The sequence below is a fragment of the Setaria italica genome, chromosome III (genome assembly GCF_000263155.2).
Source record: "Setaria italica strain Yugu1 chromosome III, Setaria_italica_v2.0, whole genome shotgun sequence".
NCBI lineage: Eukaryota > Viridiplantae > Streptophyta > Magnoliopsida > Poales > Poaceae > Setaria > Setaria italica.
Window position 1 is genome coordinate 9,904,983 of NC_028452.1, and position 19,557 is coordinate 9,924,539.

General features: G+C 44.3%; 1 protein-coding gene across 1 annotated transcript; it reads right to left on the minus strand.

The window, feature by feature from the left end:
- Positions 1 to 2,472: 2,472 nt before the first annotated feature.
- Positions 2,473 to 3,982, minus strand: LOC101756854 (F-box/kelch-repeat protein At1g57790). Its single transcript, XM_004961120.3, has one exon. The coding sequence runs from the start codon at positions 3,863 to 3,865 to the stop codon at positions 2,693 to 2,695; it is 1,173 nt and encodes a 390-aa protein (XP_004961177.1). The 5' UTR covers positions 3,866 to 3,982; the 3' UTR covers positions 2,473 to 2,692.
- Positions 3,983 to 19,557: the final 15,575 nt, after the last annotated feature.

Consider the following 19,557-nt stretch of genomic DNA (forward strand, 5'->3'; position numbering starts at 1 on the left):
TGTCTTGTATTCTCGCTTTTACCTTCGAGTTTCAGGTCCGACGATTCCCCACCAACCAATCTACTACCTTGTGATACCCCTTGGTAGGTTGCTGGGTATAAAACACCGACATCACCAATAAAAATTTTTAATATGTTTTTTAAATCAAATATATTTCTTATAAATATATAAAGCTTGTTACTTTTAAAGATGTTTCTAGATAATATATGTTATACACAAAAAATAGTTCCATTACTACTTAAAAATGATATTGTGTATGTTTTAAATATAGTTATATGAGAACACCAGTATTTTTGATATTTTTATTAAGACAACTACATTGTGATTTTTTTAAAGAAACATTGTGGGGGAGTTTTATAATTTTGTAAAAGGTATATTTATAGAGCTATAGAATACTTAAAAAAGACAAGAAAGAGATGACAAATTACACAATTTCTATAGCCTGTAAAACTATTGGTTGGAGGCTTAGTGCGTTTGAAGGATAGTATGCCCTTTGAATATCATGATCCAAAGTTCCAACGAGATTCTGCTGCCTAAATAATCTTGTCATTTCTCAAATTTCACAACTATATACAGTAGAAACAGACAAGCGAATTTCACATTGTTGAATACTGCTAAATATATGGTAGAATTATATATATTTTGGAACAAAATATAAATATTATATACACCGCTATTTGTAAAATCCTTCGCTCGCCACTGAGTCGGTCACCTCAAAACACCTAGATGCAGGCGCGCCCGACGAATATCAATTCAACCTCGAGCGCCTCTAGTTCGTCCCACGATGCTGTGCATGACGAATACGGATGACCATCAGAAGTTCCCTGCGGCACTCGACGAAATATCCACCGAATACGACAAATTCCGGGATGTAGGGACACCCTACGTCTTCATCTACAACCGGTTGGAATTCGTAGCTGGTCCAACGGAGCTTCTTGTTAAAAAAAGAGAGAAGGCAAAAAAAGAAGGCATTCCGATGGTAGATTAGGTCCTCCACATTTTCCACAACTTCTCGCGAACAAGAGTCAAGCTGACTACCTATGTGCCAGAACATAATGAAATCAAGGGCCGAGGTGCTTTGGGGATGAGGGAGGGTTACAATTGCGGGGGCGACACATCCATGCAGTGGAACCAGCGGCGCCGGAAGGGTGGCAGCATGGATGATCATGACACTCCAGCGTGCATGGACCTGTTGGAGTTAGACGGGGAGCTTGACGTTGCGACCATGCAGAATTACGTGACGCTAGATAAATGGGCAATGCAAGACTACGAGGCGCCCATGAACCGGTCGACGCAGTGCCATCAGGTGAACTTGCATCGGCTGCCGTGGCTGCGTCGTCCCTACTATACGTTGACATCCTCCCATAAGGCAGTCTCTGTTGGGAGCAGCAGCATCCACATCGGGTTCCCCTGCAGCGAGGGCAGGTTGTACTCTCTGAAAGAGAACATGGTGTACAGATAAATCTATTTTAGGGGTGCGCCTATGTTCAGCGTGTTTGGCGAGAGCCTTGTGCCGCATGCTTTCTTCAACTTGCCACGGTGCCCTGAAATCAGTATCTGATCGTGCCATTGTGAGTATAGCAAGCTCTCAGATACTGATTTCGTGGAATGGCCTTAGCAAATCAGTCACACTGTCTACCGATCCGAAAAAGTTGAGCGTTCCATATTCTGAATCTAGCATTCCACGTTGTGAATTTAGCTCTAAATTAAGGCCTAGCGACTAAATTCATAGAGCCTGGACCATATGATCTCCCCATAAAGAGAAAAATATTATGGGAAGAATTTAACAAAGTACTAGCATCCCATGAGTTCTCTTTTGGACCAATCATAAAGGACAAAACCAATTTTATGATGCAAATGAGGACAAGCTACATTGTGCTGACACAGCTGAGATGTATCCATTGTAAAATGAGTATGGTCAAAGAAGTCAGACATGTAATTTTGATACTTGGGAGACTAGAAAATGAGTTGTCAATCAGCTAACCCTTATCCTTAAAGCCTCGGAACTTATTTTATAAAATGAAAAACTGGAGAACTAACACTAGTTAAACTAATATTAATTTTCACAGAAGCACATGGTAATGAATCAGAGTGTTCATCTAGTTCCAAGCTACGGATGCTGAATCAGACAAGTTCATCTTGCAAGCATAAGGAGAAATCTGGTCACCAACACACATATTCAAACTGAACTTTCTATTGCTTCATACACAGACATTATAAAACGGCTGGCATTTCTGCATTGAATTGATGAAAACTAGCAGGTACCCGAATTTACAAGAAAGTAAATTAGCCGCCCTCACGAGTTCAGAAAGGGCAAGCGAAAAATGAAAATGCAGAGCATGACTACCGTGATAAGTACTCCCAGTTTACTAGGCAGGAAATTTCATTAAAAAACAACTGTGTGTCAGCAAGAACAACGCAAAAGGGAGCAATGTAAAAGTGTCACCTAGCCAAACAACAACACACTGCACCTAGTCTTGAAATGCATTATCAATTATCTGACAAGAGTATGCCAGAAATGCTGACATGATACAGCAATTGAACAAACAACTGTAGAAGACCTTTTTGTTTCAGAAGTGGGATGAAGCCCTAGTGGCGCACTACTGAAACACCTTGACCATTCATCAGGCATACACAGATCAACAACCGTCATCGACTGGCAGCAAAACAAGATCGAACAACAGACGTGGTCTCAATGGAGAAACCATACCGGAGACGAGTAGGTCGATGGGCGCTGTTCCGGGAACCAGTAGCGGACATGATCAGGCGGTCCGGACCAGACCCCGTTTTTGCAGCAGCCGTACTGCGGGGGCTTGTCTCCGACGCATATAATCGGCGCCGAATAGAAATTCCCGTCATCGAAGAAGTAGATGCCTTCCTGAGATCCGGGGAAATGAGCCGCCTCGAAGGATCTGGAGCAGCCGCGTCCGATGAACAGCATCCGGCCATCCAGCGCGGGCAACTCGGTCCAACGGTAGAAAGCTTGGTCGGCGTCCTGTGCCTGATCCTGTGTCATCCGGTACACCTTGAACTGCGATGTCACATCTTGATGAGGCTGGACTCGCATGACCATCAGAAGCTCTCCGCGGCACTCGACGAGGTAGCAAGCGCCGGCGTTCAGCACAAAGCCCACGCCCACCATCGGGTGGTATTCCCTCCGCACTTGCAGTCGTTCCAGGGGCGCTTCATCTTGGAATTCTGGCCTGCAAATGAGCAGATCCCCATGCTGGGAGAGGAAATGGAAGGCGCCGTTGTGGTATATGACGTCCTCGGCGTCGAACTGGAACATGGTGGAGCCCAGCCGGCTCCCCATGCGCCAAAGCGTAATATGCACTGGATCGAAGAAATAATCCGGAGTAAGATCCGTGACGATGGCGGCGGCGACGCATCCCTCGAGCGGGGCCGGCGGGGCAGAAAGGGTGGCGGCGCGGATGAGCATGGGATGGTTCCGGTTCGACGCCGATTCGTCAAATGTGACGGCGTTGTCGGGGAGGTAGAGGCTCTCGTGGGTGCGGAGGTTGATCAGCCCGTGGCGGCAGCTCTGGCCGTAGGCGAGGAACAGCCAGCCCCCGGGGTACGCGCCGAAGAAGCGTGCGCCGCCCATGTCGTTCGGGACGGCGACGCGGTGGGCGCGGTTGCAGAGGACGCAGAAGAAGGACGCCCTGCGGATGGCATCGGGCGGGAGAGCGTCGGCGGGGAGGAGGAGCCATGGGATCTTGAGCGGGCACGGGTCCTTCAGCGCGCCTTCAAGCCAGGTGCGGCACGCCCTGGCAGCGCGGACGCGGTCGGTGAGGCACGGCACGCGACGGGCGATCTCTGCGACGAGATCGGCGGGAAGGTCCGCCCAGGACCGCCGGGCAGCCATGGACGGCGTACGGGAGAGCGCGGGGGCGGAGGGGTGGTTGCTGGACTGCTGGTTGGATTGGAGCGGCGGACCGGCGGTCGGTGGATGGGGGCGGAAGAGAAAGGGAGACGGCGAGGAAGGAAGAAGCCGTTGCCGGCTGCGAGATCCCCTTTCGAATCTTTTAGCTCGGGGTGAGTGGGGCCGTTGCCGAGCTCTTGATGAGCTGGCAAGCCTGGGGAGACTTTTCTTGTCGAGCAAGAAGGCCGGGCCACTCTCCCTTTGAAAAGAAAAACCAGGCCAGGCCATCTGCTCTGTTGGTTTGGGCCACTTCTTGGGCCTGTAAGCAGCCCATAGTCACCTCCAAGAGATCGTGGTCGAGCAGCATGGCAAATGATGGATGAGTCTGCTGCTGTGCTTGTACAAAGACAATGAATTATTAAAAAATGTTAATCCACGGAGTATGGGCATGATTATACACTAAGAAAACTTCTACGACTTGAGAAAGGGAAGCTCAGAGCTGTCAGTTAACATCCAACATGAATGTTCTGTAGGTTCTCGTAACCTTTTCGAGCGACGAAAACAAAGTAATCCAAATGCAAACTGTCTGTACAACATTCTGCTCCAACAAATGGCACTAGTTACAATAGTACAATACAATCTATGCGGATTAGCGACTGGATTTGCATAATTGCATTCCTATCTGGGAACAAGAGCTGTGACCCTAACTACACTCGTCACAAATAACTGAAAGGTAACATGACAAATTTCCAGGTACTAATGTTATGTTGCTGCATTGGTAGCTTTGCAACGTAAGGATGGAGTGGAAGGATTGTCTGTCGAAGTGCCAACCTTTTTTTTTTCCGAACTGAGATGGATTTCATAAAGACATATACTCAACACAGGGTTACAGTCGTCAGCAACAAAATGTGCAAACTACATCTGAAGCGTGCCTAATCCACGAGCTCAATCACCTCCGGCAACGAGAATACCAGCTGACCTCTATTATCCTCTTTGGATTTCATGGCGTTGCAAACTGATGAGCAGTCAGACTCCAGGACAATTGGGTCGTGTATCCACTGGAATGCCAGGTTCAGACCTCCACACGTCATGAGCTCAGACTCCTCAGCATCTGAAAAATCAGAGAGTACACGGCGAGCCGCCACGATCACAACTCCCTTTTCGTTTATAGCAACAATTCCCACTCTTGTGAGCCTGGACTGTTGAAAAAATGCAGCATAAACATTTAGTTTTACATATCCTGGCCGTGGCTTCTCCCATCTCAATTGCGGCCGTGAAGGATTTGCACTTCTCCGCATTACAGCAACTGCCTTCCCGTTCATGTCACTTAATCTTCTTGCTGTCGGATTTCTGACAGCTGTTGAGCGTAACTCCTCAGGAAATGAACTGAGTGTTTAGTGTTCCAGTGAGTCTTTTGGCCCCTCATCAAAATGCCAACCTTAAGATAGTTGAAGACCAAGTTCAACCTATACGCGACCACATCCAGTAATAACTCTGCAATATATGCACTGGTGACTGTCACCAGCCCTGACTCATGTCAAGTATTCTGCGGGCATAGCATTATGACGCAGTGTTCGTAATTTCCTCGTAATACAAAGCTTGAGCGTCAAAAAAGCATTCACTGTCATGGACCAAAGGGAGGGGAAGCACCAATCCGAGAAGCAGCACGATTACATGAACCAAGGCTGACAATGAGCTGAGATCAAAATTTGGGAAGAGCTCACCAACCAGTAGCAAAGCACCAGGCAGCAACGCACCGCATCCACTTATCACCCGTCCAACCCCATTTAGGACAGTAACAGAAAATGGAGAGATCCCCTGAAAGTGAAATCTCAACGCAGCGAAGAATTAAACGGTATAGCATCTGCACTACAAAGTGATTGACCTTTACTGCTAGTCTGCTAGGCATGCAGAAACCATGCTACCGCATCCACATTTTTCAGTTTATATGACCACATCATGCACACCATTTTACTAGACTGAAAAATTCAGGGAAGATGTTTTCAATTCAGGAAAGATCCCAGGGAAGTGAAATCTCAATGCAGCAAAGAGTAACGGCGGCATAGCAACTGCACTACAAGTGATTGATTTCTGCCATGAATGTAGGACCCCGTGCTACTAGATTGAATTTTTTTCAGTTAAAATGACCCAACCAGTCAGCAAGACAGATAAATCATCATCAATTGCTGCAAGATTAAGAAGAATGCAAAAGAGATCAATATAAGTGTCAACTAACCAAATAACGACACGCTGCACCAAGTCTTGAACTGCATTATCAATTATCTGACAAGAGTATGCCAGAAATGCTGACATGATCCAGCAATTGAACAAACAACTGTAGAAAACCTTTTGTTTCAGAAGTGGGATGAAGCACCAGTGCCGCACTACTGAAACACCTTGACCATTCACCAGGGCATACACAGATCAACAACAGATATCGAGTGGCAGCAAAGCAAGATCGAACAACAGGCGTGGTCTCAATGGAGAAACCATACTGGAGACGAGTAGGTCGATGTGTGTTGTTCCCGGAACCAGTGGCGGACATGGTCAGGCTGCCCGGACCAGACCCCGTTGCTGCTGCAGCTGTACCGAAGGATCCCATCTCCGAAGCATATCAGCGCCCCGTGAAAACTCTCGTCATCGAAGAAGTAGACGCCTTCCTGAGATCCGCGGAAATGAGCCGCCTCGAAGGATCTGGAGCAGCCGCGCCCGACGAACAGCATCCGGCCATCCAGCGCGGGCAGCTGTAGGACAGACGGTCACCCTCGAGGTTATTTTCTTCGACACGAGCCAATTAACATCGCGAAATCTTTACCCTCGGACAAAGGTCGTTTTTTTATAAAACAGGAGGGTTTTACCCTGCTGATTATATATATAAAACTGGTTATATATATAAAATGAGAAGATAGATACAAGGCAGTTTGAAATTAAGAAACAAAAAAGGTTAAAAAGAAAATCATGAAGATTACAACATCTGTTCCAACCATTCAACCATTGGTTGTTTCCAGACCTCTTTAACTCTATGCAAAGCTAGAGAATAAATTGTCTTGAAGCGAGCGATGGCCTCTTGAGTTGTCGGAGGTATGGCTTGGAAGATTGAATCATTTCGTGCTATCCAGATGCACCAGCTCATGATGATGATAATTTTCATGAAGAAGGGTACCTGAAGCTGAGTTTTGAAATTACTCAAAATGGAAAAAGGTTCCAGTTGCAAATCTGAAAAAAGGCCTAACTGGATCCAACATTCTTGTGCAAACGGGCATTCCAACAGTAGATGAAAGAGTGTCTCAATTTTGTTGTGGTGGCAAAGAACACAGTTATATGAAGGCAGGTTCATATGCTTTCGACGCATGATATCTCTTATACTAAGTCTGTCCTTCAAAACCAGTCAAAAGAATACTCTATGCTTATTTTGACATCTCGACTTCCATAGCCAATCATATACTGGATGAATGTCCCTATATCCAGTGAGGGACTTATATGCCTTTGATGAAGAGAAGTTTGCATTACCCCAAATATATACCCAATAGTCTGGATCAGATGAGAATTCCAATCTTTCAAGTTCTTCACCAAGACGGATCAATTGATTGTACGCTTGTGCAGGTAAAGGCAGATAAAACAGTTGCTGCAAATCTGTGATCAAATATGCCTTCTGTAAAGACAAATTCTTATCCCGAACTAAGGAAAAGAGATGCGGGTATGCTTGCGCTGGCACCTGATTATTCCACAGATCATGCCATAAGAAGCAAGTACTGCCGTCTTTCATTGTTACTGAAGCTATCCCTTTGAACTTGTCTAGCAATTTGATGATGTCCTTCCACCAGAAGGATCCTTTAGTCACTGTACCTGGTAGTTTACCATTGCCATAATATTTTTCCCATATAAGATGAACCCACGGGATGTCTGCTCTATTATAAAATTTATGTAAGAATTTAAGTAACAAAGCTTCATTTTGCGTCTGCAAATTGAGAACACCTAGTCCACCTTCTTTCTTTGGCAGAATCACCATGTCCCATGCTGCTTTAGGTGGTTTTTTTGTTATTGATGTCTGATCCTCTCCAAAAGCAGTGTTTTCTGTATTTGTCCACTTGTTTATATACTAATTTAGGTAGCAGGAAGGTACTCATATGAAATATTGGCAGAGCAGTAAATATAGAGTTTGTCAACTGTAATCTCCCTGCTTCAGATAGGAGGTTTGAGGTGGACAGCGGTCTTCTTTCACACCTAGTCACCATAGGGAGAAATTCCTCAATTCTTGGTTTTGTCAATCCAAGGGGTACTCCCAAATATGTGAAGGGCAGTTTTCCTACTGAACAACCAAAAGTCTGTGCTAGCTGTTGGATCCTTTCCTCTGAGATGTTAATGGGCACCATCATGGATTTGTTAAAATTTACTTTCAGCCCAGTTGAGTTGGCAAAAGACTGCAAAAGGTTCTTGAGGTAAAGCAGTTGTAATGGGCATCCCTCCATAATAATGAGTGTATCATCAGCATATTGCACAATTGGAAAGTCCTGGTTGTAATTAATTTGAATTGGCAGTTGCAAATGACCCTGCTCCTTTGCATTGTTCAGTATTGACTAAAGTAGATCAGCCCCAAGGAAAAAGAGAAGAGGGGAGAGGGGATCTCCCTGTCTAACTCCCCTTTTACAAATGAATCTTTTTCCTGGAACTCCATTCAGTAAGATGGAAGAAGTTCCTGAACTAAAAATTTGTTTCATCCATTTGATCCACCTTGGTCCAAAGCCCTTATGCCGCATAATGTCTATCATAGCAGTGTGCTCAATTTTATCAAAAGCCTTTTCAAAGTCTAATTTTAGGATAACGATTTCCTTTCTTGACTTATGGCATAAGTGTAAGTATTCAAAGGCCCAAGCAAGGCAATCTTGAATGGTTCTTATTTTAATAAAACCATATTGATTGGTATGCACTAATCTTGTTATTGCTCCCTGGAGTTTATTGGCAAGAAGTTTAGTAAGCAATTTGATTGAAGTATTCAATAGAGATATGGGCCTATAATCAGAAACAGTTGTAGCTCCATCAACTTTAGCAATTAGGGTAATGTAAGAGCCATTAATACTTTGTAAGCATAAATCTTCATCATGAAAGGCTTGACAGAGAGCATAGAAGTCTTGCTTGATAATAGGCCATGCTTTTTTAATAAAATCAGTAAGGGATTTGTCGTTTGGCATATTTTTAATGACTGCATCAATTTCTTCCATAGAAAAAGGTACTTCCAGGCAATGCAAGTTTTCATCCATATGTAGTAACTGATTTAGGTCAAAATCCATTGGTTGAGGATTAGAAGTACCCAACCTCTCTTTATATGCCTCCCAGGGAATCCCATTACTATCTTCAATAGATCTGATAAAAAATTTTCTATGCTTAATTGTTGCATTGACATGAAAGAATTTTGTGGATTCATCCCTAAATTTTATCCACTTGATGGCTCCTCGCTGTTTCCAATATGTGTTTTGCTGCCGTAGGAGGAATTGTAACTGTTGTTGTAGAATATCCTTGAAGTTCCATTCTATTAACAGTAGATCCCTGCATTCCTCTATTCGTTCCAAGAAAGATAGAAGAAGCTTCACATTAGATATGACTGTTTCCAAGCTGGAGAGTTGAGCTTGCCAAGCTCTAAGCACCCTTCTAAGATTTTTGAACTTTTCAGTGATAACTTTAGCTTTATCTAATGCCTGTACAGGAATTGACCACCCATGTGTGATAATATCCATAAAATGTTCATGCTGAAGCCAATGATTTTCAAACCGAAAAACTTTCCCTCTCGGTAAAAACTGTTCCAATGGTGATAATACATGGTGAGTGGTCCGATGTCTCCATCACAAGAGGATAATCAAATGTGTTAGGGAAGGATAAGGATCACGATGGGGAAGAAAAAAACCAATCTAGCCTCTCCAGCAAAGGTGATTGTTGTTTATTGGACCAGGTGAATTTTTTGGATTTGAAGGGGATCTCAACAAGTCCAAGACAGCTGATAGCTTCATTAAACAATAACATATCTGCAACATTTCCTCCTGATTTATTTCTATCATCCGAACTTCTCATCAGATTAAAATCTCCTAAGAGTAACCAATCAACATTATCAGGCATTTGAATATGCTTCAACCATTCGACAAAGCCTCTTTTTCCTTCAGTCGTACATGGGCCATAAACATTTGTGAGCACCCATTCATTATCTGATAAGGTGGATGCGAACTTAATGATAAAGCATACTCATTGGTAAAAACTAGTTCCCCTTCAAATAATCTGGATTTCCATAAGATTGCGAGACCACCTGAAGCACCCACAGAAGGCCGGTATTCGAACTTATCAAATGTGTAGGGACAAAATTTTCTGATGTAATTATTATCAAGATGCTCTCTCTTAGTTTCTTGCAAACAAATAACATCACAATTGCTTTCAATAATTTTATCCCTAATTGAATTCCACTTCTTATCTGAGTTGATACCTCTTACATTCCTGCACATGACATTCCATAATCTTGTATTAGCGGTATGATTCATGATAACTTAGGGAGTTTGAGCAACCATAAAATTAGGTAAACACTGCTTATACCAGTTTCTGAGCAAACAAAGATAAAAGGAGTATCTGAACATAGACATAAGTTCCTTACATGACCAAGGTAAATTAGACATATAACAAAAGAAGGTGGCTATTCATAAGATTTCATGGCCTGCAAAAAAGAATTCCACAATCCCCAGCAGAAGCTACTGTTTCTCGGGCTTCTTCTTGTTATTTCTTGGCGCCTCTTGTGCTTCATCAACATCTACATCAGGTTTCTTCGTCACCAGCTTCCTTGTACCAGGAGCTGTGGGCTTCTTCTTGGCTAAAGCAACAGAAGTTAGTTTGGAGGCATCCACCTTATAGAAAAATTCACCCAAGTTACGAATAACTTCTTTTGACAAGGTAGGAGGAGCTGCTGAGCAACCAATGCAATTATTGTCTTTACAACCAGAACTTTTGAACCCCTGACTATGGTTTAAAGTTCTGCTGCTCCTGCGGAGTTCTTTATCAGAAACAGTGCGGCCCATATCAATCTTGTCTGATGCATTCATCTGATTTGCTTTTTTGAGCAGAACTTTCGACCAAGGACCAGAAGTTGAGGAGACCTTTTGTATGATCTTTTCCAGCGGTGTAGTCGGTGAGTTTATATTCTCCGAGATGATGGACTCCTTATCAGTTTTGTTCTGCTCTATAACTTCAGGGATGAAAGGAGCAGTTGATGAACTCGCAATGTCGCCATGTAGATTCCCTTCAAACATAATGCTGGACCTCATTCACTTATCCTGATTAGAGGCATCCTTAGAGGAGCAGACAAGAGGCATCTCATTGGGACATTTATTGGGCAGATTGAGTTGTAGAGCCTGCTCAGACTGAAGAAATTGCATGGATGGTGAAGATAAGAAGCTCTTGGCCCAGGCAAAGTTCATAGAATTCAGAAGTTGAGCCATGAAAAAGTTAGACCATGCCAATGGAACTTGCACTTGAGAGTCCAGATTTCCTGAAGAGAAGTGCTTTGCCCACTGCCTATAGATTTTTGCAGATGGCTGAAAGGCTTATGTATGTTTGACCATCTCCATCTGAAGGAAGACAGGGTCCTGGGAAGGTTCAATAGTCTCTACAAAACCCAAATGTATTGAGTTGTTTTGATGCCCAGAGTGTCCTTCCTGATCTTGATTATCTCCTAGAAGCTCATTTTCATTGATGTCATCTTGAATCATATGGAGAGGGTGACTATCATTTTGGGGAATGAACACTTCAACCTATACAGGTTCATTGTTAAAATTAGGAAGAGGAATGTCATCATTGCCTGAAGAATCAGTCCTATCAATGATTTGCATATTAGCCTCCATTGGATCTTCAACACCCAGATTATCAGCTGCCTGCATTAAGTTGTCAATTCCTCCTAAATCATCATCCACAGTCATGTTTAAATCAATATCCAAGCAATTAGGATTTAATTCTTGGTCCAAACCATCTAGATTGGCGTCCTGCGGTTGAGCATTTTGTTCCTGATTAGCTGGGATAGCTTGCACAACAGGCACCCCTGGAGGCGGCTGGGGCCCAATAAAAGGAGCATTGTTCTATCCCTGGGGCCCATCAGGCAAGAGACCCCATTGTTGAGCCGGCCCATGATCAGCCACTGCACCATTACCAGCACCTTGAGCATTGTTACCAACAACATTAGAAGGCTGACCATACCCAAAGAAATCAAACATATGTGGGTCAACTTCATCAGGTGGTTGACCTTCATCTTCTGGGCCCACACCTAGCAATCTGTATTGTAGTATTTCACATTGGACAGTCCACGAATCCCCTTCAAAGTCCTCACCCTCTGAACATACCAAGAACCAAGGGATCTCAGTTAAATCCACAACTCTGACCTTAACAATAACACGAGCCAAGTTATTTGGGTCTTCCTCCCAGACTAGCAATCTGCCAAAAACAGCCACTGCCTTTTCAATATCCGATTTTGTCCAATAGTCAATATTAAGACCCAGAAGCATAACTCAAGCTTCGCAATTCATGGTGGTGAGTCTATTGTTCCAACCCCTATTATGATCAAAAAAACAAATCCGGTATTGACCATATTGATGTTGACCTCCCCCAATGAGAAAATCTTTGTCATGCACAAAATGAAAACGAACATACGCTTGACCAAAGGGACAGGGCTGAATTGAATGAATAGCAAGACCTTTAGGATTTCTCAGAAAGTCATCTAGAAGCTCTCGGATGGACTGAAAAGATACCTACAGATGAGGGAGAGGCTCAGTCTTTGCAATGGCCACATCACTTTGATTCCGTCGCGCTCCACCAAGAACCACCCGTGACATCGGTTTGCGACATCCAACCATCTGATGTTGATATCCTCGTGGCATAAAGGGTGCTGGATTGACGAATTTGTAAGCCATGAGGTCGTTAACCTCATGGGACCAATCTGGCATAAAAAACATGTTAGCCTCGCATCATCTCCGTAACTTTGATCTCGAAGCTAAGGGATAATTGCTAATGGCTAAAATGTAACAATGCTTACCCTCAGGCACTCCAAGCTAACCTCGAGCGGCGAGTTTTTCACTGTGTTTTACTCAGGGTCGTTGAAATGAGCAAGCTGAGGCTCAAGGTACAAGGCTGGACCTCTTTCCCGGCACGAGGCTAAGATGACTTCGAGCATGAGGTTAAGAGAACTACTAGCACGAGGTTGAAGGCATGAAAACATGTAAAGCATGACTACATGGAGGCGTTGGAAATGTGAACCCCCGGAGGCGTGATTAGGCGTGAGAAGCGTGACTCGGTAGAAGAGATCAAGTCACACAAGTTACCTCCAAAAGACCTTTATTTATAGCATATTCTAGGAATGTAGTAGTCGAAAAAGAATATTCATGGAATGTAAAGTGCCCTCCGTGTCACTATAAAAGGGGAGCCCTGCCCCGATGTAAAGTGATGTTCAATTTTCAGAATTGAACCGCGAGTGCTTCCTAAATATTGCTATGTTCAAGTCTCCTTGAGATTTGTTTCCCAACATTGGCGCCCACCGTATTTTGAGCCCCCAAGTAACCCATGATGCCACCCCCAGAAGAAGAAGAGGACCACCGAGGACGAGACAGGGCAAGAAAGGTAGCTCGTTCTGGTCGAGCAAGACAATACTGATAAGATAGAAAAACTAAAAAGAATCAAAGCTAACCTAAGAACAAGAAGTGAGAAAAGGAGAATTGAGGCGGAGACCTCGAGCTAAGCACAGCCGCAACTAAACATGCACAATACCTAAGAACAAGAAGTGATAAAAGGAGAATTGAGGCGGAGACCTCGAGCTAAGCACAGCCGCAACTAAACACGGACAATGATCCCCTCAGTGAAACAGAAGAAGAGCAAGCCTCGGCACTCAAACAACTAGAAACGTTGAAGAAACAAAAAGAGAAATTTGCTCAAGAGATCCAAGCGCAAAGATTAGTAGCCAACAAGCTGGCAAAACTAAACGAGGCTAAAAGGCAACTAGTGGAGTTGCAGCAAGAGCTAAATGAATTGCACTACTTACACAACACACCACAATAGCCACCGCAGCCACCACTTCCAAGTTTTCACACTAATGACACACCCATTATACACCCAAATCCTAGCCTCGTTGGACACAACACCCCGGTAACAACGAGCGCATACACAACAATCGACAAAAGTTATCCACTATCCTTAGGCTTGCAAACAGTGCCATGACCCACAACCTACAAAGCAGTCACACCACCAAAGTTCAATGGGCAAACAAATCCTCGCCAGTTTCTCATAAGCTACGGTAGCCATAGCCTCGGCGGGAGGAGATGACGTGGTATTGGCGAAGTCCTTTATAATAGCATGCGAGGACGCGGTATTGAAATTGTACTCTCTACTTCCACCATAGTTTGTATACAGCTGGATAGATCTCAAAACCAAGCTGGCTCAAAACTTCGAAGGCTTTCATAGAGTCGTGACCAATGAGGGAGATCTGTTCAATTGTGTTCAAAAAGATAAAGAACCTCCAACAAGCTATGTGAAAAGATTTGTCCAGCTCAAGTCACAAACTCCAGATGTGGAGGACAGCGTGACCACAGCAGCTTGCATCAAAGGGCTCAACCTAGGTCCAACAGCCTCAAAGCTATCAAGAAAAAAGCCAAAAATAATGGAAGCCCTGTTCACAGAACTAGACAAATACTGTAGATCAGATGATGACCATAGAAGGAGAGTGGCGGAGAGAAACCACTAGAGGCAAGCTGAAAAAGACCAAAACTAGAAAGCCTCACAGTACAATCATGCGCAGCAACACCACTCATACCCACCTCAACAAGTGTTGTCGATCAAGGGTAATCCACCCTCACAGCAAAACCAAACTGAAACCAAAACCAAAGCCAAAGCCAAAATCAAAACCACCAGCCACCACCAAACTTTGGCAGCGGCCAGAGAGGCGGCTACGCTGGTAAGGGAAAAGGCCGAGGCAGAGGGCCTCCGAGGCTAAATAACCAAGGCAATCAACAAAGAATGTTCTATTGTACCTTCCATGGCAAACAGCTTGACCATGCAACTGATTTTTGCTCGAAAACTGAAAAGACCTTCGAGAGAATAGCCGAAGAAAAGAAAGCGGCTGAGGCACCTAAAGCCATCCACCATACAACCTTTTGGCCACAATCACCATATTACCCAAACCCCAGCCTTGCAACCTTTCAGCCCACCATGATGTGGAACCATTCATCGCAATTCCACCCTCAAACTTAGCAAGCCTCGCAGACTGCGAGCTTCATACCTTCCCAGCCTCTCCACGAGATACCGCTACCGCCACCAAATCTACCCAACCAAATTCCAAAAGCTGAGCCTAACAACCCACAAAACAACAATCCCAAAACCTTACCCACCTACGGCATGATAATGCCAATCTCAGGGGGATCATCGCAGCCAGAGCATCGTAAGGATAGCCCAAATGCTTTACCAACATATGGCATGACAATGCCAATCACCGGAGGGTCCTCCCTCGAATTCGAAAACAAAAGGCAAAAAAGAGACTATTTCAAGCAGGTGAACACGATCATACCTGATGGGCCTCCAGCCAAGCCAAAGTCGACACACATGTCCATCTCTTTCACAGAAGAAGATTTTAAATTAAAAATAGCCTCGCATAATGATGCGATGGTAATCTAGGCCATTATTGATAGCTGGAAAATAGGCAAGGTCCTAGTGGACAACGGAAGTTCTGCGGATATCATCTTTGCAAATACCTTTAGAGAGATAAATATTGACCCTAACTTGCTTGAGCCGGCAGAACTCCTGTTGCTTGGCTTCAGGGGGAGGCCGGTTAAAGCCTTGGGAAAAATTGCACTCCCAGTCTCATTGGGAAATCTGAAAAACGCAAGAATGGAATGCATAACATTCGATGTTGTTGAAATGTACTACCACTACTTTGCTATCCTAGGGAGAGGGTTCATCAACAAATTCGATGCAACAATCAGGCAACTGTTCTTATGTATGAAAATCCCAGCCTTGAAAGGAGTCATCACGATCTATGGCGACCAACAAACCGTCAGGAATATAGAAAAAGGCGTAACCCCGGTTCAAAAGAATGTTCACCACCTAACGACTCCTAATGAGCTTGAGAAGCAAGAAGAGAAAAGGCCATATGTTGAGCCCAAGAGGGACAAAGAGGGTTCTCCTAGATGACTGTGTCATGGACAGGTATGTCACAATAGGGGCTAACCTGAAGCCCGAGGAGGAGAAAAAATTAATCGAGTTCCTAAACAAAAACAAAGATGTCTTCGCCTGGTCCGCCAGTGATCTCCAAGGGGTCGACAGAGATATAGTCGATCACGGCCTCGAGATAAAGCCAGGCGCAAAGCCAAAACAGCAAAAGCTCAGGAAAATGTCGGAAGAAAAAGCACAAGCTGTGAAATTCGAGGTTGAAAGATTCCTCGAGGCTAATGTCATACGCCCGATCATTTACCCAGAATGGCTAGCTAATACTGTACCAGTCAAAAATAAGAATAGCAAGTGGAGAATGTGCATAGACTTCACTGACCTAAACAAGGCCTGCCCAAAAGATGACTACCTGCTAGAAAGAGTGGATAAAGTGGTGGACGATGCTGCAAACAGCGAAATGTTGTCATTGCTGGACTTATTCTCGGGTTACCACCAGATTAGAATAAAGAAAGAAGATGAAGGAAAAAATGAGTTTCATAACACCCTTTGGAACTTTTTGCTTTGTAAGGATGCTCGAGGGGCTCAAAAATGCAGGGCAAACTTTCTCAAGAATGATAGCAATAATATTTTCCAGACAGCTTAGCAGAAATATCTTAGCTTACATTGACAACATAGTCATAAAAAATGATAAGAGGACGGATCACATACTTGACCTTGTGGAGACATTTGCTAACTTAAGAGCAGCAAACCTGAAACTCAACATAGAAAAATGTGTGTTCAGGGTCCAGCGGGGTAAAATCCTAGGGTGCCTAGTTTCAACGAAGGGCATCCAGGCCAACCTGGACAAAATCAGGCACTTGTTGATATGAAAGAGCCAGCCTCGGTGAAAGATGTGCAAAGGGTGACAGGAAGAATCGCAGCCCTCAACAGGTTCATACCAAGGGCTGCAGAACGAAGCTTGCATTTTTCCAAGTGATGCAAAGCTCTAAAAAGTTTGAGTGGGGAGAGTAGCAGAGCAAGGCTTTCCAGCAGCTGAATGACTACTTGACAAATATGACTAAGTTGTGCCCACCCGAGCTAAAATCACCTCTCCTGCTATATGTGTCAGCCTCAAACTCAGCTATCAGTGCTGCCTTGATCCAAGAAAAGCAAATTGACAGAGGGCTGAAACAGGTTCCAGTATACTTCATGTCGGAGGCGCTATCAGGGTCAAAAATGTTCTACTCGGAGCTAGAAAAAATCGCGTATGCAGTACTTATGGCAGCGCGCAAGCTACGGCATTATTTCGAGGGCCACCTAATCATAGCAGTCACCAGCCAGCCGCTACAAGATCTCTTTACAAACAGGGAAGCTTCAGGGAGGATAACTAAGGCCCCCTTTGGCACGGCTCATCCCAAAATGGTTTCACCGGTGAAGCCAAGCCGGTGAAGCCAAAAAAACTGGCTTCACCCGGCTTCTAGTTCATTTTAGTCCCGGCTTACAAAACGGCTTCACGCTACAGTGTCTCGATTTGCATGAAATAGATGAAGCCAAAGCCGAAATAAGTCGTGCCAAAGAGGGCCTAAATGGGCATCAGAATTGTCAGAATATGTTGTGGTCTTTGAAAGAAGAAGTGCGATAAAATAACAAGTCCTTGCAGATTTCATTGTAGATTGGATGTCCCCATGTACTAGGCAAGACGAAGTCGAGGTTCCATGGGTCATACATTGTGACGGGGCCTGGTGTGACAAGGGGGTTGGAATCTCAGCCATCATCACTTCGCCATCTAGTGTCAAAATGAGATATGCCGCCAAGCTCAACTTTACAGAGGACGCGAGGTCCACAAATAACACCACCGAATACGAAGCATTGCTCACGCGGCCAAGGAAAATGAAGGCCCTGGGATAACAAGTTTTCATAATAAAACAGATTCCAAAGTAATCAAAAAGCACATAGAAAAGAATAGCGAGGCTAGGGAGCCGGAGCTAATCAAATATCTCACCGTAGTATGAGCGATGGAAAAATATTTCAAGGGTTTCACTGTACAGCACATCCCAAGGGCGGAGAATGATGAAGTAGACGCGCTTGCAAAGGCAGCGGCACAAAATCAGCCCATGCCCCCTGATGTGTTCTATGAGATCATCCACAATCCATCGATAAAGGAACTAGCCTCGAGGACTGTACACGCAATTGAAAGCTTTGACTGGAGAGCCAAAATTATGGCATACCTGAGAGGGTACTTCGAGCCTCACGACGAGGTTGAGCTAAATAGGTTAAAGCAAAAGGCCAGGGGCTACACAATAGTTGATGGAAAGTTATACAAGTCAAGGATATCAACTCCCTAGCTATGATGCATAACCACAGAAAATGGGAAAGAGTTGCTCACTGAAATTCACAAGGGCTTTTGTGGCTCGCACATAGGAGCCAAGGCTTTAGTAAGTAAAGCACGAAGGAAAGGATTTTATTGGTCTACTGCAATCCATGATGCACAAAGTTTGGTAAGAAGTTGCGAAGCTTGCCTGAAGATAGCAAATCAGCAGAATGCACCCTCGTTCCCAATAAAGCTCATCCCACCAACCTGGCCACTGAAAAGATGGGGTATGGACCTAGTAGGACTGCTCTCAACAGCTCGAGGCAATTGCAAATTCGCGGTAGTAACAGTCGACTACTTCACAAAATGGATCGAGGCTAAGCCACTGGCAAACATAACCTTGAGCTCTGTACAAAAATTCTTTTGGCAAAACATCATTTGTAGATTCGGAGTTCCCAGAAAACTGACTGTGGACAATGGCAAGTAATTTGATTGCAATGACTTAAAGGAGTTCTGTGCAAGCATCAGTACCATGGTAAAATTTGCCTCGGTGTATCATCCCTAGTCTGACGGGGTTGTGGAAAGAGCAAATAGCTTAATCTTCTCAGCCATCAAGAAATATCTCTTCAATCGAAAGAAGGGAAAGTGGGTAGATGAACTCCCGAGAGTGACCTGGTCCCATAACACAACAACATCCAGAGCAACAGGTTTCACACCTTTTCAACTTCTATTTGGCTCCGAGGCAGTGATGCCCGAGGAAATAAAAAACAAAAGCTTAAGAGTGATGAAAGCCGAGGATAACCCAGATGATGCAAAAGTTAAAAAAGATATGATAGAACTCAAAGTATTACAAGCAACAGAAAACCTGGACAAATACCAGCAAGAAACAAGAAAATGGAGGGACAAGAAAGTGATCCAAAAGGGGATCAAGGTGGGTGACCTCGTCATCAAGAGAAAGACCAGGATCCCTTTGCCTTGCAGATCAGCTTAGCACGGAGTTGCCGCACACTTGGAATGTGGACAGCTTGCGCAAATATTACCCTTAACCATCTTGGTTCAGTGCTATCCTTGGCTTGTGAAGTTATAAACAACGTCGAGGGTAACAAATTTACTTTACCGCATTCGGACTGCACTCTTTTCCTTGCTAGGGGGCTCCATTCTGGAGGTAAGGTTTTTAACGAGGCAGATCCCTGTAAAATTTCTATTATTCAATGAAATGAAATTCCCCCAATGATTC